The following is a 15,592-nucleotide window of genomic DNA, read 5'->3' on the forward strand; positions in this document are numbered from 1 at the left end:
GGGGGGGGGGGGGGGTTCTAGAGGGCTAATTTGGTTAGTGAGATTGCCTGTAATTGTAACTTCTTTGTGTGTGCTCACAATTATGTCTATCTTGCAGGTTTGCCACTTTGTTGCAACAATGTTTGAATTCCATTAAGAGGGGCTCTTCCAAGGAGATAACTTTAGCATCTCATGTTCTTGGTCAGTAAGCTTCTAGCTCTGCATATTGATGATCTTTGGAGTTCAGATAGTGATCCTTCAAGTTGATGTCTAAATTTGTCTGGTGTAATTCCTCTATCATTAGGACTTCTGGCTTTAACTGCTGGCCCGGGGGACAAAGCACATGAAATGTTGGAAGAATCAGTGTCTCCTATTACAGAGGCTCTTAAATCTCGTTCTGACGCATCTAAGATATTTTCGGTGTGTTTGTAGATGGTGGATGCTTCTTTTAGTATTTGCATTTACTTTGCTGAGCTTGAATACTGACAATATTTGTTGGGTGGTTGCAGCTACTGGAGTGTTTGGCCATTATCACTTTTGTTGGAGGCGAAGAACCTGAGGAAACAGAGAAGTCAATGCAATTGATGTGGCAAGTCATTCATCCAAAAATTGGCCCTAATGTATGTTGCCCATTATATGTTTATTTTCAGTTGAACACTACTTTAGAAGCTTGGTTTTGTTGCTATTATATGGATGTCATATTGTGATGTTAATGCCGATCCTTTATTCCGATCTGTGAATACTCGAAACTCAAACCTTGTCCCTATCTAACCATTTTGTTGTTTTGCTTACATGATTTTCATTATGTTGTCATTGACATCTGCATCTGTTTCATTGATAGGTGGCTACTGCTAAACCTGCACCACCAATGATAACAGCAATGGTATCTGCTTGGTCTTTCCTACTTACTACTGTGGGTGGATCAGCACTAAACCCGAAAAGCTGGCAAGGGTATGTACCTGAATTCCAGATCTACCCCTAAACAAAAAGAAAAAAATACTAATGAAAGGAAAAGAAGAAAGAAGAGAGAAAAGTAATACTTGTAACTTGATCATAAAAAAAAACTAATACTCCTTCGTAACTTCCTGCCTATATATAAATGAAGATTAGAGAGGGATGCAAGATTGTATTTTGGTGCGTGCGTGTGTGAGAGAGATAATTGAAGTATGCGTGTACCTATGTTGCAGGTCAATTTCCTACTTTTCAACTCTGCTGGACAAGGATGATAGAGCTGTCCGCATTGCAGCTGGTGAAGCACTTGCTTTAATTTTTGAAGTGGGGAGTCTTGAAAAGTTCTCTGTTGAAGATAAAGGATCTAGTGACAGCTCCACAGGCGAAGCAAACAAATCTAAGGATATTTTACATATCCAGGGATTAAGGGCGAAGGTCCTGAATCAGGTGAGAAGTCTCTCCGTAGAGGCTGGAGGCAAAGGGTCTGCCAAGAAGGACCTAAACAGTCAAAGAAATACATTTCGAGATATCTTGGAATTTCTTGAGGTAGTACCCCGTTGTCAAGTTTTTGCTATGTTATGGTATTAATTGTTGCCTCAGGTAATGTTCTTACTATCGGTATCAGGAAGGGTATACTCCAGAGAGCTCAATGAAGATTGGCGGAGACTTGCTTACCACAACTACTTGGTGTCAACAGATGCAGGTAATTCTCGTCCCTTTCTGTCTTGGTAATAGCATGTTATTGGTTATATATTTGCTGAAACTATGTGTAATTTATTGAACAGTTAAATTTCCTAAAGCACTTTATTGGAGGAGGTTTTGTGAAACACATGCAGGTATACTTTCTTTACCCACAACTTGAGTTTTTGACTGTTGGTGTTTATATTGCCTATTTAGTCGTTGTCACCTATATCATTTCTGTTGTGCAGGAAAATGAGTTCCTTCATACTGTCTTTGGTTTCACACCGAAGAAAAAAATGCTTTCTGGTATAGAGCATCGTATATCCGGAACTGAAAAGGTAAATTTATGAATATTTGCAGAAGATATCTCAGTTGACTTTCCTCTTTGTTTAATTTAACTGAACAATTATGTATTACGATAATGCTCATTTTTCAGAGGTTCTACAAGTCACCAAACTCGGTCGCTAACAAGGCCAGGACTCAATTTCGAAACAAGCAAAGGATGTTATCCCAGGCATGTAGTAAACCTTTTACTCTGTTCACTCTTGGTTAATTTATGCATGGACTCATGCTTTGGCATTGTCTCAGAGCTAGCAAATAAGTTTTTGTGAGTTCAATAGTTCCCGAGTCCATGGCTCGTAGCTGTAGAAAGAATTTAGATGTGAAACGATACCTTTTCCGAGCCCTTTAACTGAATGTATAGTTCGGTGGTACTTCACAGGATAAGAATGTGGGCTACTACACGGAGCGAAATGACATCTAAGGAAGTATTAGTCGCGCCAGAATCACGCGCTTCACCAGCTGAAACATATTAGGGCATTCGTTATCATTCCCATAGCATGAGTAATTTTTGGTTGCACATTTGTATAAAGAGATGGTAAAAATACAGAATATTAGTTGGTTATAACATTTGGAGATAGTAAAAATTACAGAATATTAGTTGGTTGTAACATTTGTTTTAGCAGATTTCTTGCTATACAATTCATTTCAAGATAGCATATTATCCACTATATATCTTCAACTATTTTGTTTTCTGTGTGTGTTTTTTCTTCTTCCTATGGTCCTACCAACACACTGTATAGGTAGAAAATATTATATGCGAGAGACGTATTCGAGAGGGGATAAGACATGCAGATACACAAACAGATATCCAGGTACATAGGGAGGGACATATCCGAGTGAGAGGAGAGTAAATGTATCTGAAAGGAGTTTTTTGAAATTTTTTAAACCGATAAAGAATTTTAGAAATTATGATAATATAAGACGGAGTATTAGGTAATTTTCCCAAGGAGAAAAGGTCAGACTCTCCTAATAAATTAAAATTTGTTACCCTAATGAAACATTTAACTCCTAATAGTTTTAGGAAAGGGTGCTATTAATTAATTTCATAATTGGCTGTAAAATGTGGAATACTTCTTTTATGGTTTTTATGATAGTAAATAAGCAATGCATTAAGTCAAATTAATTATACATAACTAATCATAGTTATTAGGTAATAAAAATACATGACATGTTATATATCACTCATTTAATGTAAACATTGAATGTTTAAGTGTTTATTCAACTACTCCTCCTGTTTCATTTAATTTGGTTATCTTGATTTGACACTCTTTTTAAAAAATAATTCAATTAGGAATTTATTTTACTAGACTAATCTTATTAATTATGTTTTAGAAATCTAAGTATGACTAGTAATATTTTATGTAGTTATTTAATGATAAGAATAGTATTGAAAGCAAAAGATACATTTTTGTTAACTTGTTAAAATGGACAAGTTGAAACAAAAATCTGATTAGAGCGAGTATAAAAAAACAAGTAAAATGAATTAGTAATAATTTGAGTCCGAAACTTAAAGGGCAAAAAAAAAATTCAAAAATTCTAAATGGGTATATCAACTTCTTTTCTAACCAAAAGGGTAAAATCGCTGCTGATGCAGCGTTTTTGTTTTCAAAAATCGCTAATCTATCAGCGATTTTGTCCATATTTTTTTTCTTTTTTAAAAATAAAATCGCTGCCAATGCAGGCGTTTTTGGAAGATTTTTGTTTTAAAAAACTTAAAATCGCTGCAACAACAATGTTTTTATAAGAATTTTTTTAAAAAAAAAAATCATTGTGTAGGTAGCGATTTTTGTGGGCAATTTTTTTTTTTTTGTAAAATCGTTGTGTCAGAAAGCGATTTCTGTACTTTTTTTTGAGTGATTGTTTTTTTTTAATTTCCTGCCAATTATTTTTTTAAAGTGATTTGTTTTTTTTTTAATTTTCTGCCAATTTTTTTTTTTAAAAAAATAATTAATTAACTAAAATAATTGCCTAGCATGGCACCAAAAAGAGTTCCACAGAAATCGCTGCTTGGCAGCAATTTTCCAAAAAAAGTAAAAACGAAATTTTCCTCTAAAATTGCTGCCTAGGTAGCGATTTAAAAAAAAATTATGAAAATGCTGCATGGACAGCGATTTTCTTGTAAAAGTGAAAAAAAAGTTTGGACAAAATCGTTGATAAGTCAGCGATTTTGCCCTTTTGGTTAAAAAAGAAATTGATGTACCCCTTTGAAATTTTTGATAATTTTTTTTGCCCTTTAGGCTTCGAACTCGTAATAATTTTGTGTTGTTTATAGTTTGCAAAAAAATCTTGTTTGATAATTCAGCCTTCTGAGCTTATAGAAGGAAAAAAAATTGCTTAAAGTATTTTAATCCACATATTTGTTTGAAGTATTTTACAAAAAATGTATTTTTTTTAAATTAAAAAATATGTTAAAATAGTGAGGTAATGAACATTACATGAAATGGGCCTCCAAGGACAAACATTTAGAAACTACATCCAATTGAGAGCTTCATCAACAAAGTGGGCTAACATATGTAATAAATGGCCGGAAGGAGAGAGGCGATCGAGAGACAAGAGAGACGAGCAGATAAGAGAGAGGTGTGTGAGAGAGTTAGTGTATTTCAGGTATATGTAAATTACGCTTGGATACAATGTACTAAAATAAAATTATAACTAACTTTGATCTCATGTATCTGAGATACATGTATTTGAACGTAATAGATACACGTAGTTAGAAATTGAAATCTGCCACATATTGTAATTTAAAACACACACAAGAAAGCACTTTGTGAATTTTAATGAATTTTAGAATAATAACTTCAATTATAATAATTGAGTTTTACAATACTATTATATACACATAAATTAACTTTTATTATATATAAAAGATATTATATTATCATATATATATATAAAACTTATTTTTTTAGTTACTTATATTAGTAGCTGGAGAGATAAAAGGAATACGTCTAATAATTAATTCTTTCACCGTGTGATTAATTAAGTCAAACTTTAAAGTTTAAACTGTCTTAATCCATTAATAGAATTTTTTTGTAACTATTTTAGTCGTGATTAATTAAAGTACATATACCATGGTCCTTCAACTAGGTTATCGAAAATTCAGTAACTTTATTATATTAAGAAATATATTAAATATATAAAAATTATTTTCGAAAACTTAATAACAAAGTAAATTCTTGATTTAGCGACAGAAATGAAACTTATTTAAGTTTTCTTTCCCTCTACAAGTAAGAGTTTGATTTTCCTTGAACACATATAATAAAGTTTATGTTTTAGTTTGATAAATCTATAAATTTTAAATTCTAAATTTGTCTCGGCTTTTTAGAACCTATGGGACTCACTACTTAAAATCACTATTTTTAAATTAAAATTACCATTTAAAAAAATGTTCAACATCTATTCTCATAGATATATATTTCGATTGAATCAATAAGAAACGAAAAATATATTAATATTCTTACACAAATAAATTAGAAAGTTTTAAGTATATCAGTGTAAATATATTTCTCATTATACATTTTTCATTGNTTGCGATTGAATCAATAAGAAACGAAAAATATGTTAATATTCTCATACGAATAAATTAGAAAGTTTTAAGTATATCAGTGTAAATATATTTCTCATTATACATTTTTCATTGAACTCAATCTGCGCAAAATAAGAGAGGATAAAAATTATATTTTATAAAATAAACTTGTCATTGATTTGCGATAAAAAAAATCTTCTGTTTCTAGTTGTTTCTAGTAGTAGCTGTATTTTCAAACAATTAATAAATTTTAAAGCAATTAACAGAATTATAAGAACAAAAACTATGGAATATAATATAAGGATAGATTATAAAATAATATACATACATTTTTTTGATATTAAAATTCTTTCATCTTAAACTTTAAGATTTGACTTCTAAATACAGCACAACTCTAAATACTTTAATAATAATTTATTCAATCCATGACCGACGTGGAACTAATAAAATAATATTCCTATTACCAACTTTTTTTTTTTTTAATTTAATCCCTTAAATCAATAAAAATAATAATTTTTTCCCAATTTTTCATTTGTTAGGTGTTGTCTAGTTCTTGAAATATAGTTTTTCCTAATTAATAATTGCATAATTTATTGATAACAACAAATATAATTTAAGATTGTATATTAAAAAAATGAAAAGAATCATGACGTTAAAGATCTATAATTATGGTCTAAGATATAATATGATGAGCTAAACTTAAATTAATGAATAATCATATCTTTTCAGCTCATTGTAAGTGTGATTAAGAGTTGTTCAAATTATTATTTTTTATGACATTACGAGCTAATTAATATATCCATCTCTTACAAATTAGAAGAGCCATGAGGAATTTAATAAAGAAAAACACTTTTGGGCATTTGTATGGACACGAGTAGATATATTAAAATTACATTTAATTAAGCCAATTATTTTATTTTATTTTTAAAAAATAGTATGATTAAGAATTTAATTAATTCTCATAAATAAAAAAATCATTTAAAGAATGACACCTCGCTAATTAATATGCTAGAATTAATGATTGAGTTAGTCATATTATTTGTTCGATCAAGATTTTTTTAAATAAAACATATTTATTAACTTAGGTACAAGAAAATGGCTCTATTAATTTCCCATGGCCATTCTTTTTTATTTTTTATATAATGAATTTTGAATTTAGACGTGCAATTTTCAATAAGTTAGAGATAATAAATTCTGAAAATTAATCCATGTTCTTAAAAATTATTGTAAATATATATAGCTCTTTGGGAGTTGGGACTAATAAAAAAAAATTTGATCAGAAAATTTGATCAAAATGAGATTTACTTTATATTATTTTATCTTTTTAAATATTTTTACTTTTTAAACTTTAATATTTTTTACTAAAAAAATCAAAAATAGTTCAGTTTATTTTAAAATAAAAAATATTATAGTTTTTTTTTAAAATTTCTAATCATTTATCACTTTTATATTGGATTGTCATTTGATGTCTTCAGAATTTATATCGTGATTTAACATTTTAATTTTCATCAAAAAGAATCTTTTGACTGTAATCTAAATTGCAATAAATTGCAAGAAAAATAAAAAAAAGAATCATTTACTAAATAATTTATTATCCTCTAAAAATTCTATGTTTTCTTTATATAAGTGATATTATTTGTACAACAAAGTTTGAAAATATCTGATTTTATTCTTTAACAGTTAATAACAATCTTAAGGATGGGAAAAATATATAGGAAAAATTCTTTTGAGTTAATAATAATATCTTATTTAATTTTGAAGTTAGGCTATGAATGGTTCAATAATATGTTTGAAAATATTAATTGTTTACCATGTCTAATTGGATCTTCTTTGAGATTCCTTTGTGTACATAATAATAACTCTTTGAAAACAATAAAATATTGAAAAGTAATAAATATATTCATTTTCTGTTCCACTTGAATTTTGCAAGATGTTACTATAAAAATATATTTTCTCTATTTTAATTTATCTATTTTATGTTCTTTATTAGTTCGTTTAAAAAATATTTTTTTGGATAAAGATCCGATCAAGTATAATTAGGTCAAGTAATTTTAAATGGCCTTATAGATTCATACCATGTGTACTATATCATAATTTATAGTTGAGATTTATTTAAATTATATACTCATCTTAATAGTTAATTTAAATTATATACTCATCTTAATAATACAAACAACAAAGCTGTTAACTATTTTTATTTTTTTAAAACTATCAAATAATACAATTAAGTGTACGCAAACTAATATTTTCAAGAAAAAGAAAATTAAGATTGACGGGTATGCGGATCGAGAGTTGATGATAAGACTCAATTTGATGATGCAAATACTTTCAATCAGGTATATTAAATTTTCTTTTTCAATCTTTGTTTTTTTTTTGAAAATATTAGTTTGGGTATACACTTAATTGTTTTAATCGATACTTTTAAAAAATAAAAATAGTTGACTACTTTGTTGTTTTTATTATTAAGATGAGTATATAATTTAAATGAATCTCAACCATAAATAATCATATAATACACATGGCATGAATATATAAGGTCATTGAACATTACTTGACCTAATTATACTTGACCGGATCCTTATCCTTCTTTTACAAGTCTCAACTTTTAACTTTTTACACGGCATATCTAAGATCATAAGATTAAAAAATATTTGTGTATATCTAACATAATTTTAATTTATGATTCTCATTTTAAATGTTAAGGCATTTTTATAAAAAAAATCTACAATTTATTTCTATTCGCAATCCAATATAAAAATCAATTGCTTCCGTTAAACAAGATGACATCTTGAGCAGTTACATATCCAAGATTCTTGAGACAAGTAGATGTGTCAGAAGTTTCATATAAAAACCAACGTTTATTAAAGAAATTGTAGAGTCGATTACTAATAGTACCGGTTTGAAAGACTCATTAAAATTGATCTGCTACAAGATTAATATTATACGCAAAACCAACATGGGTTGGGGTGCTCTGATGGAAGTGATACACCCTTAACGAGAAGTCTCAGGTTCGAACCTTGGATATGGAGAAAATCTTAGGAGCGCCACCCCCGAAAGGGCCCTACAGTGCGCCATATAGATTTAGTCGAAGCTCCGATATGATCTACAAACACTAAGTGAAAAACCAAAAAAAAAATATTATATATAACATTAACATCTGAAATATTAAATGGATCGGAATACATATTAGTTTGATAATGATTAAAGCAACAAACTCGAAACAAATTTTAAATAAGATCTTTATTTTTAAAATTTTCACATCAAATAAAAAATAAGATAAATAAATTAAATACGAATATCATGTTTTGTAATGACTTGGGTAATGCATGCATAGGAGAGGGGAAATATCATAGATTAAACAGAAAACGTGGCTCAATAGTAAAAGGCAAGTGTTTGGATTATTATTGATTTTTAACAAAATAAAATTGACTAATGTAATGCTGCCTAGTGGTATAATTATATTTTCCCACTCAACCAATATTTGAAGTTTGATAAAAAATAATATTTTACTCTTTTGTTCAGTGGCGTATATAGAATTTTATGTAAGTACGTAATATCGTCCATTATAACAATTTACAATTAAACTTGTATGTTGGTGGATTTGTTTCTATGATCCGGGGTAAATTTAAGAAAAACGAGAGGATACTCATCTGAACTCCATCGATAAAAAGTTATACTAAATAATTTTTTTATTATTATATATATAACTCTTGTTCATGCTTAAAAGTTGCCAAAAATATATATATGGCCATCTTTCACTTTTGTATATGCTCAAAAGTTGGCAAAAATATATGCTTTAATTTTTTATTTTTTTTTAAAAAAAGGAAAAAGTATTTTAATAAAAAAATAAGTCGTGCAAAGCCGGCCAAAAATAGCCAATTGCAAATAAATTCCCAAGAGATCAAAATCTGATCTTTTGGAGTTGTTCAAATCTCTATATTTTTCTAAAAAAAAAAATAGATTTTATTCCAACTATTTGTGTTTTTTTTTTTTTAAAAAAAAAAGGTTTATAATTTTGTTTTAACTATTTTTTTGTTCTCTCTTGAGATCGTGCAAAGGTTGGTATGACCTTCAAAGTACATTGAAAGAGAAAATTTATTTGATAAAATGAAACAAAAAATAAAAATGTAATAGATTTTTCATTATATTATTAAAAGTGTGAAATGGTGATGGAAGGGTTGATAAGGTAATGTAATAGAAATAAATTATCACCAATCATTGTGTTATGTGTACACTAAATTTAATTAATAAAAGACATGTGTTAGCTATCATCTTTGTAAAATAAAATTATTTGGTAATTGATTATTTATATATAAATCTTATAATTAAATTATTTGATTCGATATAATACTTGATGCGAATAAGTTTAAGACATTTTTTTAAAATAGATATGAATAAGCAAGAAAACAACAACTAGGTCATTAGATTATGAGGGAAAATTTATTTTTATAATATGATTAGTTATCGTTTGTTATAATTGTACTAATTTTGAAAAATTATTATAGATTTACGAAATAAATTTGAGTCGTCTTTTTAACAATTTTCACCTCAAATGATTATACACTATAGAAAATCATGACACTTATGCAAAGACATAATCAACTGTTCTATAATATAATGCTTATTATTTTTCACTGTGAATCTTTAATTCTTTATATTTCGATTTTTCTTAGTAGAAATTCTGATTTTACCGTCACATGCAACACTATAATATTACAACAAAAATAATGTTACGTGGGGATATGTTAAATTTTTTTTTTTTTTATAATTAGTACAACAAAGAACAATGGTTAGGTATTGAGACAAATAAGAACAAGAATCAAACGTTAGACTTACTATGTCGGATTTAGTTAGTAGTTTTGAAGAAATTAGTACTTGTCTTCCATGATCAACTGTCCTTTAACCCCCCCCCCCAACCCCACCTAATCAGGGGCGGAGCCACCTTACGTAGGTTCATTCGAACTCATTCGATAAAAAATTATATTATTTATACATGATTATAATAATTTTTTAGATATATATATAGTAGATGTTGAACCTCTTTCAGCTACTTCGTATGTCTATTTCTACAGATTTTGAACCTCTTTACTGAAAATTCTGACTCCGCTATGACACATAATTACGTTTTATGTCTATTTTTGAAAAAATTTAGTATAATTAAACACATGACTATCTTATATTTGTGTATTAAATATCTTTAATATAAGAATGACATATTATATACAATGATTTTCTCTTTAATATAATGTTGTATAATATTATTTATTGAATAATATAAATATTTTCAAACGCTGTATAGTTTTGAACATTTCCCATATCATCATGTTTTCTCAATTACTTTAAATTTTTTTTTTTAACTTTGATAATGTATGGTGATGTAATTTGTCCAGCCAGAGTATCATAATTAATCTGTTATATTTCGATTTATTCTGTTAATAGTTAATAGGAACTATAATATAAGGTTAAAAAGGATAAATGTAGCGGTGTTAAATGGTTTTTAAAAAATCATTAGGTATGTGTCTGTCATTTACGTCTAATAAGTTTCTCCATCAAAAAACTCAGTGGCGGAGCTACAATTTTTTAATAAAGAGGTTTAAAATTTAAAAAAATAAATATACGAACTAACCAAAGAATATTTAATATTTATTATAAATATAAAAATAATTTTAATCATATATAAATAATACTATTTTCTGCCAAAAGAGGTTCAAATGAAACTCCTGAACAGAAGGCAGGCTCCGCCCCTAAATACATTGTTTTCATCATTTTTCCTTTTGGGGTCTCAAATTTCTATAAATAAAAAATTGGGAAAATTGTATATAATAGCAAACTAATAACCTAAAATTAATGGAGTAGCTAGGGTTTGATTTAATTGTGCTCCATAGCAAACGTTAGCTAAAATTTGCCAGACGTCTCTCTCCCAAACGCTCGCCACTCTCCCATTCTCGCTCGCCACTCTCCCTCTGCTCGCCTCTCTCGCTTTATACACAGAAGTGTATAATTCTGTTTCTGTTTTGTATAAAGCGAGAGAAAATTGTATATACACATGCAAAAACATATATCTTCGTGTTATACACTTAATCATACAATTTACAAACATTTTACTTCAATTCAATTGTAGACAAATGCAAATTTTATACAAATATTGCAGAGAAAAAGGCCAACGAATTATACAATTGCGAATTATACAATTGCAGTGAAATACAATTTTCTCTAGCTTTATACAACAGAAGTGTATATATTGTGTTTCTGTTTTTGTATAAAGCGAGAGAAAAACATATATCTTCTTGCTATACACTTATAATTATGCAATATACATACATTTTAATTCGATTCAATTGTATGCAAAACAAATTTTATGAAAATATTGCAGCGAAATAGGCAACGAATCATACAATTGTGCTTTATACAATTGCAGTGAATTAGGATAGCGAATTATACAATTGCTGCGAAATAGGCCAACGAATTATACAATTTAGGCCAGCAAATTATACAATTTAGGCCAGCGAATTATACAATTTAGGCCAGCGAATTATACAGTTTTATGTTTGCTATGGAGCGCAATTATGCAAACTTTGCTATAGCATACAAATATAAATTTTTTGTTTGCTATATGTGAAAGTTGCCCTAAAAAATTAGGTATCTTAACCCCATTAAATAGAAGATATAAAAAAAATATTGTTTTGAATATTTACATTTTTCTTTGCTAACACTCACATTATTTATTATTTTTAATTCCTTTTATACTTTATTTCTTTACTTTTTGATAGTTAAAGTAATACGCTTTCAAAAATATGAATCAAATAAAGTGAATTATAAATTCTTTTTTTAGTTCTTTCTAAATTTTCATATTAAAGTAGGTATATCAAGTAATCAACTTTTTGAATCACATTCGATAATTCTAACTCTTATCTTTAAAGTTTATCAACTTATTACTTATAAAATTATGTTAATAAAAAGATGTTTTCCAATGTGGTATTGATACAATCTTACCTAAAGATAATAATCAAAATAAGTATTTGAAAAAATCATTTATATAAAAGACATTAATCAAATAGTAATTTACATCTAAAAATTTAGAAAAATTAATAAAATACAGATAAAATTTATTTAAACTTTAACCCTCTAATTAAAATTTCATTTTAGACCTCGAATTAAATTAAGCTTACAAACCAACAAGAAATATATAATTTGTAGAGAAGTGTTTCTCTTTATTTTCTTAATAAATTAGTTTACTTCTTCTTATTCTCTCTTTCTGCGAAACTCATAAATTATCATTAATAATATTTAAAAACACAATTTAATTCATTAATCAGTGGATTAAAACTTTAAAATTTGAAGTCATATTGCCCCAATGATTAGATTAAGACAGTTATCCTTCTAATTAGTCCAAGATTTCATTAATGATTAATCTCTAATTAAAAGAATGACACAAATTTTTATTTTATTAGTTGCATGAGTTGTACATTGCCTGGTGATTGGCCCCACCAGTGGACTCCTAAAGATTCCTTTATGGAATTATAGATTTTAATATATAAATAATACTCGCTCCGTTTCAATTTATCTGTCTTATTTTTCTCTTTAATAAAAAGAACGTATTGTTAACTCTTCATAAGTTTATATGATATATTTCAGATCACAAGATTAAACGATATTTCAGTATATTTAAAATATCACAAGATTCATTTTTTTTCTATAAAAAATTAAAATACGACAAACAAATTAAACCAGAGAGGAGTGTCAATTATTTATTTATCTAATAAACTTATAACCCCTTTTCTAGTACTAGTATAAATATAAATAAGTTCCAAAGTTTTGTCTCATATTCCAAAGTAAGATACATCCTCAAAAACCTTATTTTGTCCTATCACTTTTTGAGAATAATATTTTACTAAAAAAAAATCATCACACAACATATAATGGAGCAAATGGGAGCATTTTTTGATGAAGAATATTGTCAATCTTTGAGCAAAATGTTCTTGAATGAAAATTCATCAGATTTTATGTTTCAATTACATGGTGAAGATAATATTATTGAAGGGAGTTTTTTTTCTTCTTCTAATTCTCATACTAGTAACAACAATATAGATTATTTTTCTCAAGAAAATAGTATTGATAGTAGAGGAAGTGATGCTATGTTTTTTCTCAACATCAACAACAACAACACAAGTCATGAATATTTACAATATAATTATGATGTTGAGTCTACTAATTTTTACATGATGGGCAACAAGATGAATCTTGAAAATTCATTGTCTAATGATGATTATGTTATGAAAGAAAATATTGGCAATAATTATAGCCAATTGGATGATGAAATGTTGTTAAAGAGAAAGTTTGATAAAGTTGAAGTTCAATCAACAATACAAGAGGAAACATACAAGGAGTTTGAAAATCCCAAGAAGAAATCAAAGGTGTCAAGAGATCATGTGAGTAATATAAATTCTGCGTTCGATACTTACTCAATTAATATTTATTATCTCATAAAGTCATTTTCTTTCTTGAAAAAAATGACTTGATCATATGAGGTATTTACAATCTTGAATTCAATGATTATTGTTCAGACTTTTCAAAAATATTGTCAGATACATGTCAGATCCTTAGTGCAAGTTTGAAGAATCTGACAAGGATCTGACAAGCGGTAATATTTTTGGAGAATCCGAACAACATAGCTCAAGATGATAATTTGTAATAGGGGTTAATTATTTACTCAATGCAGGGACAAAAAAACAAGAAGAATAGCCAACCAAAAGCCAAAAAGAACCAAAAGAACATCCAAATGAACAATGAAGAAGTTGGAGACAAAGAGACTAATAATCCTGGACAAAGCACAAGTAGTTGTAGCTCTGAGGATGATTCAAATTTAAAAACCAAAACAAGGGCAAGTAGAGGGGCTGCAACAGATCCACAAAGCCTTTATGCAAGGGTAAGAACATAAGATTTTATTTAATTACGAATCATATTATCACCTGAAAGATAACTATATGTAACTGTTCGTAAAAAGTTAAATATATAAAATAAGACAAGCTATTTGTCACAGCATGTTAAATTATACTGATAGGGCAAAGTTCTTTATGTTATTCGTGTATATAAGTCAAATCTTGAAATTAATAGTTTGATTTACAAAAAAAAATGCAGAAAAGAAGAGAAAGAATCAATGAAAGATTGAGAATCTTGCAAGGTCTTGTCCCTAATGGCACAAAGGTAAACAATGTTTATTTCATTAGTCATTAAAATCTACGTTGCTCAGACTCTTTAAAAATATCGATAAATATATGTCAGATTCTTTAAAAATAATTTATTTTCTAGAAATCTGACACGAATACTATGACAATTTTGGAGAATCTGAGCAATATAGCTTGAAATAATATACATAACATTTGTTTATGTAATCAAGAATTCTCTAATTAAGTTCTTTAATTGATATAATTCAGGTTGACTTAAGCACAATGCTTGAAGAAGCAGTCCATTATGTGAAGTTTTTGCAGACACAAATTAAGGTAATAAAAACAAACAAAAATTAAAAATTAAAAAGATATCTCATTTTTTCACTTTATTTAATTTATTATTTGATTGAATGAATAATTAAATATTTTTACTTTACTGCAGTTACTGAGCTCAGATGATATGTGGATGTATGCACCAATTGCTTATAATGGAATGGGGATTGACCTCTAATTAATTTATGAATTTGGAAGCAATAAACAAATGTCATTTTGTTTTTAATTATTGTGATATATAAGACATTAATGTCCCCATATGCTAACTATATAAAAACACATTTATTAATCTTTATCATAAGTACTTCTCATGTTTCATATAATAGACATATATAAAGTATATCAAGTACCATAGCTTTATATAAATGTTTCTAAAATCTTAAATGATTTTTAATATAATCACATTAACTCAATTATCGTTAAATGTTTCGAGAAATCTATTTAAATATTTTTATATGTATAAAAGAGATCATCACTATTATGTACTTGTAAAATCAAAGTTGATATTGAAATTTTGAAGGGTTGATTTGCTATTAAAATATAACCCCTAAAAGAAGACAAAGAACACCATAAATTAAAATACTAACACTTCACGTTTACATACACTTATTTA

The 15,592-nt window shown here is 27.6% G+C and overlaps 2 protein-coding genes across 2 annotated transcripts in view; both read left to right on the forward strand.

Annotated features, from left to right (window-relative positions):
• LOC107005490 (interferon-related developmental regulator 1-like) overlaps window positions 1-2,623 on the forward strand; it is a 5,325-nt gene extending 2,702 nt beyond the window's left edge. The window contains exons 4-13 of the mRNA XM_015204091.2: window positions 98-180; window positions 284-399; window positions 489-599; window positions 821-930; window positions 1,167-1,476; window positions 1,556-1,633; window positions 1,716-1,766; window positions 1,860-1,949; window positions 2,048-2,125; window positions 2,333-2,623. Coding sequence (XP_015059577.1) covers window positions 98-180; window positions 284-399; window positions 489-599; window positions 821-930; window positions 1,167-1,476; window positions 1,556-1,633; window positions 1,716-1,766; window positions 1,860-1,949; window positions 2,048-2,125; window positions 2,333-2,374 — 1,069 coding nt within the window. The 3' untranslated portion in view covers window positions 2,375-2,623. The remainder of the gene's footprint in view (window positions 1-97; window positions 181-283; window positions 400-488; window positions 600-820; window positions 931-1,166; window positions 1,477-1,555; window positions 1,634-1,715; window positions 1,767-1,859; window positions 1,950-2,047; window positions 2,126-2,332) is intronic.
• Window positions 2,624-13,329: 10,706 nt separating this feature from the next.
• LOC107006565 (transcription factor bHLH85-like) lies at window positions 13,330-15,258 on the forward strand. Its single transcript, XM_015205086.2, has 5 exons — window positions 13,330-13,908; window positions 14,199-14,405; window positions 14,618-14,683; window positions 14,914-14,979; window positions 15,089-15,258. Exons 1-5 carry the CDS (start codon window positions 13,399-13,401, stop codon window positions 15,155-15,157), a joined length of 918 nt encoding a protein of 305 aa, XP_015060572.2. The 5' UTR covers window positions 13,330-13,398; the 3' UTR covers window positions 15,158-15,258.
• Window positions 15,259-15,592: the final 334 nt, after the last annotated feature.

The sequence above is a fragment of the Solanum pennellii genome, chromosome 12 (assembly GCF_001406875.1).
Source record: "Solanum pennellii chromosome 12, SPENNV200".
In the NCBI taxonomy this organism is placed as follows: Eukaryota; Viridiplantae; Streptophyta; class Magnoliopsida; order Solanales; family Solanaceae; genus Solanum; species Solanum pennellii.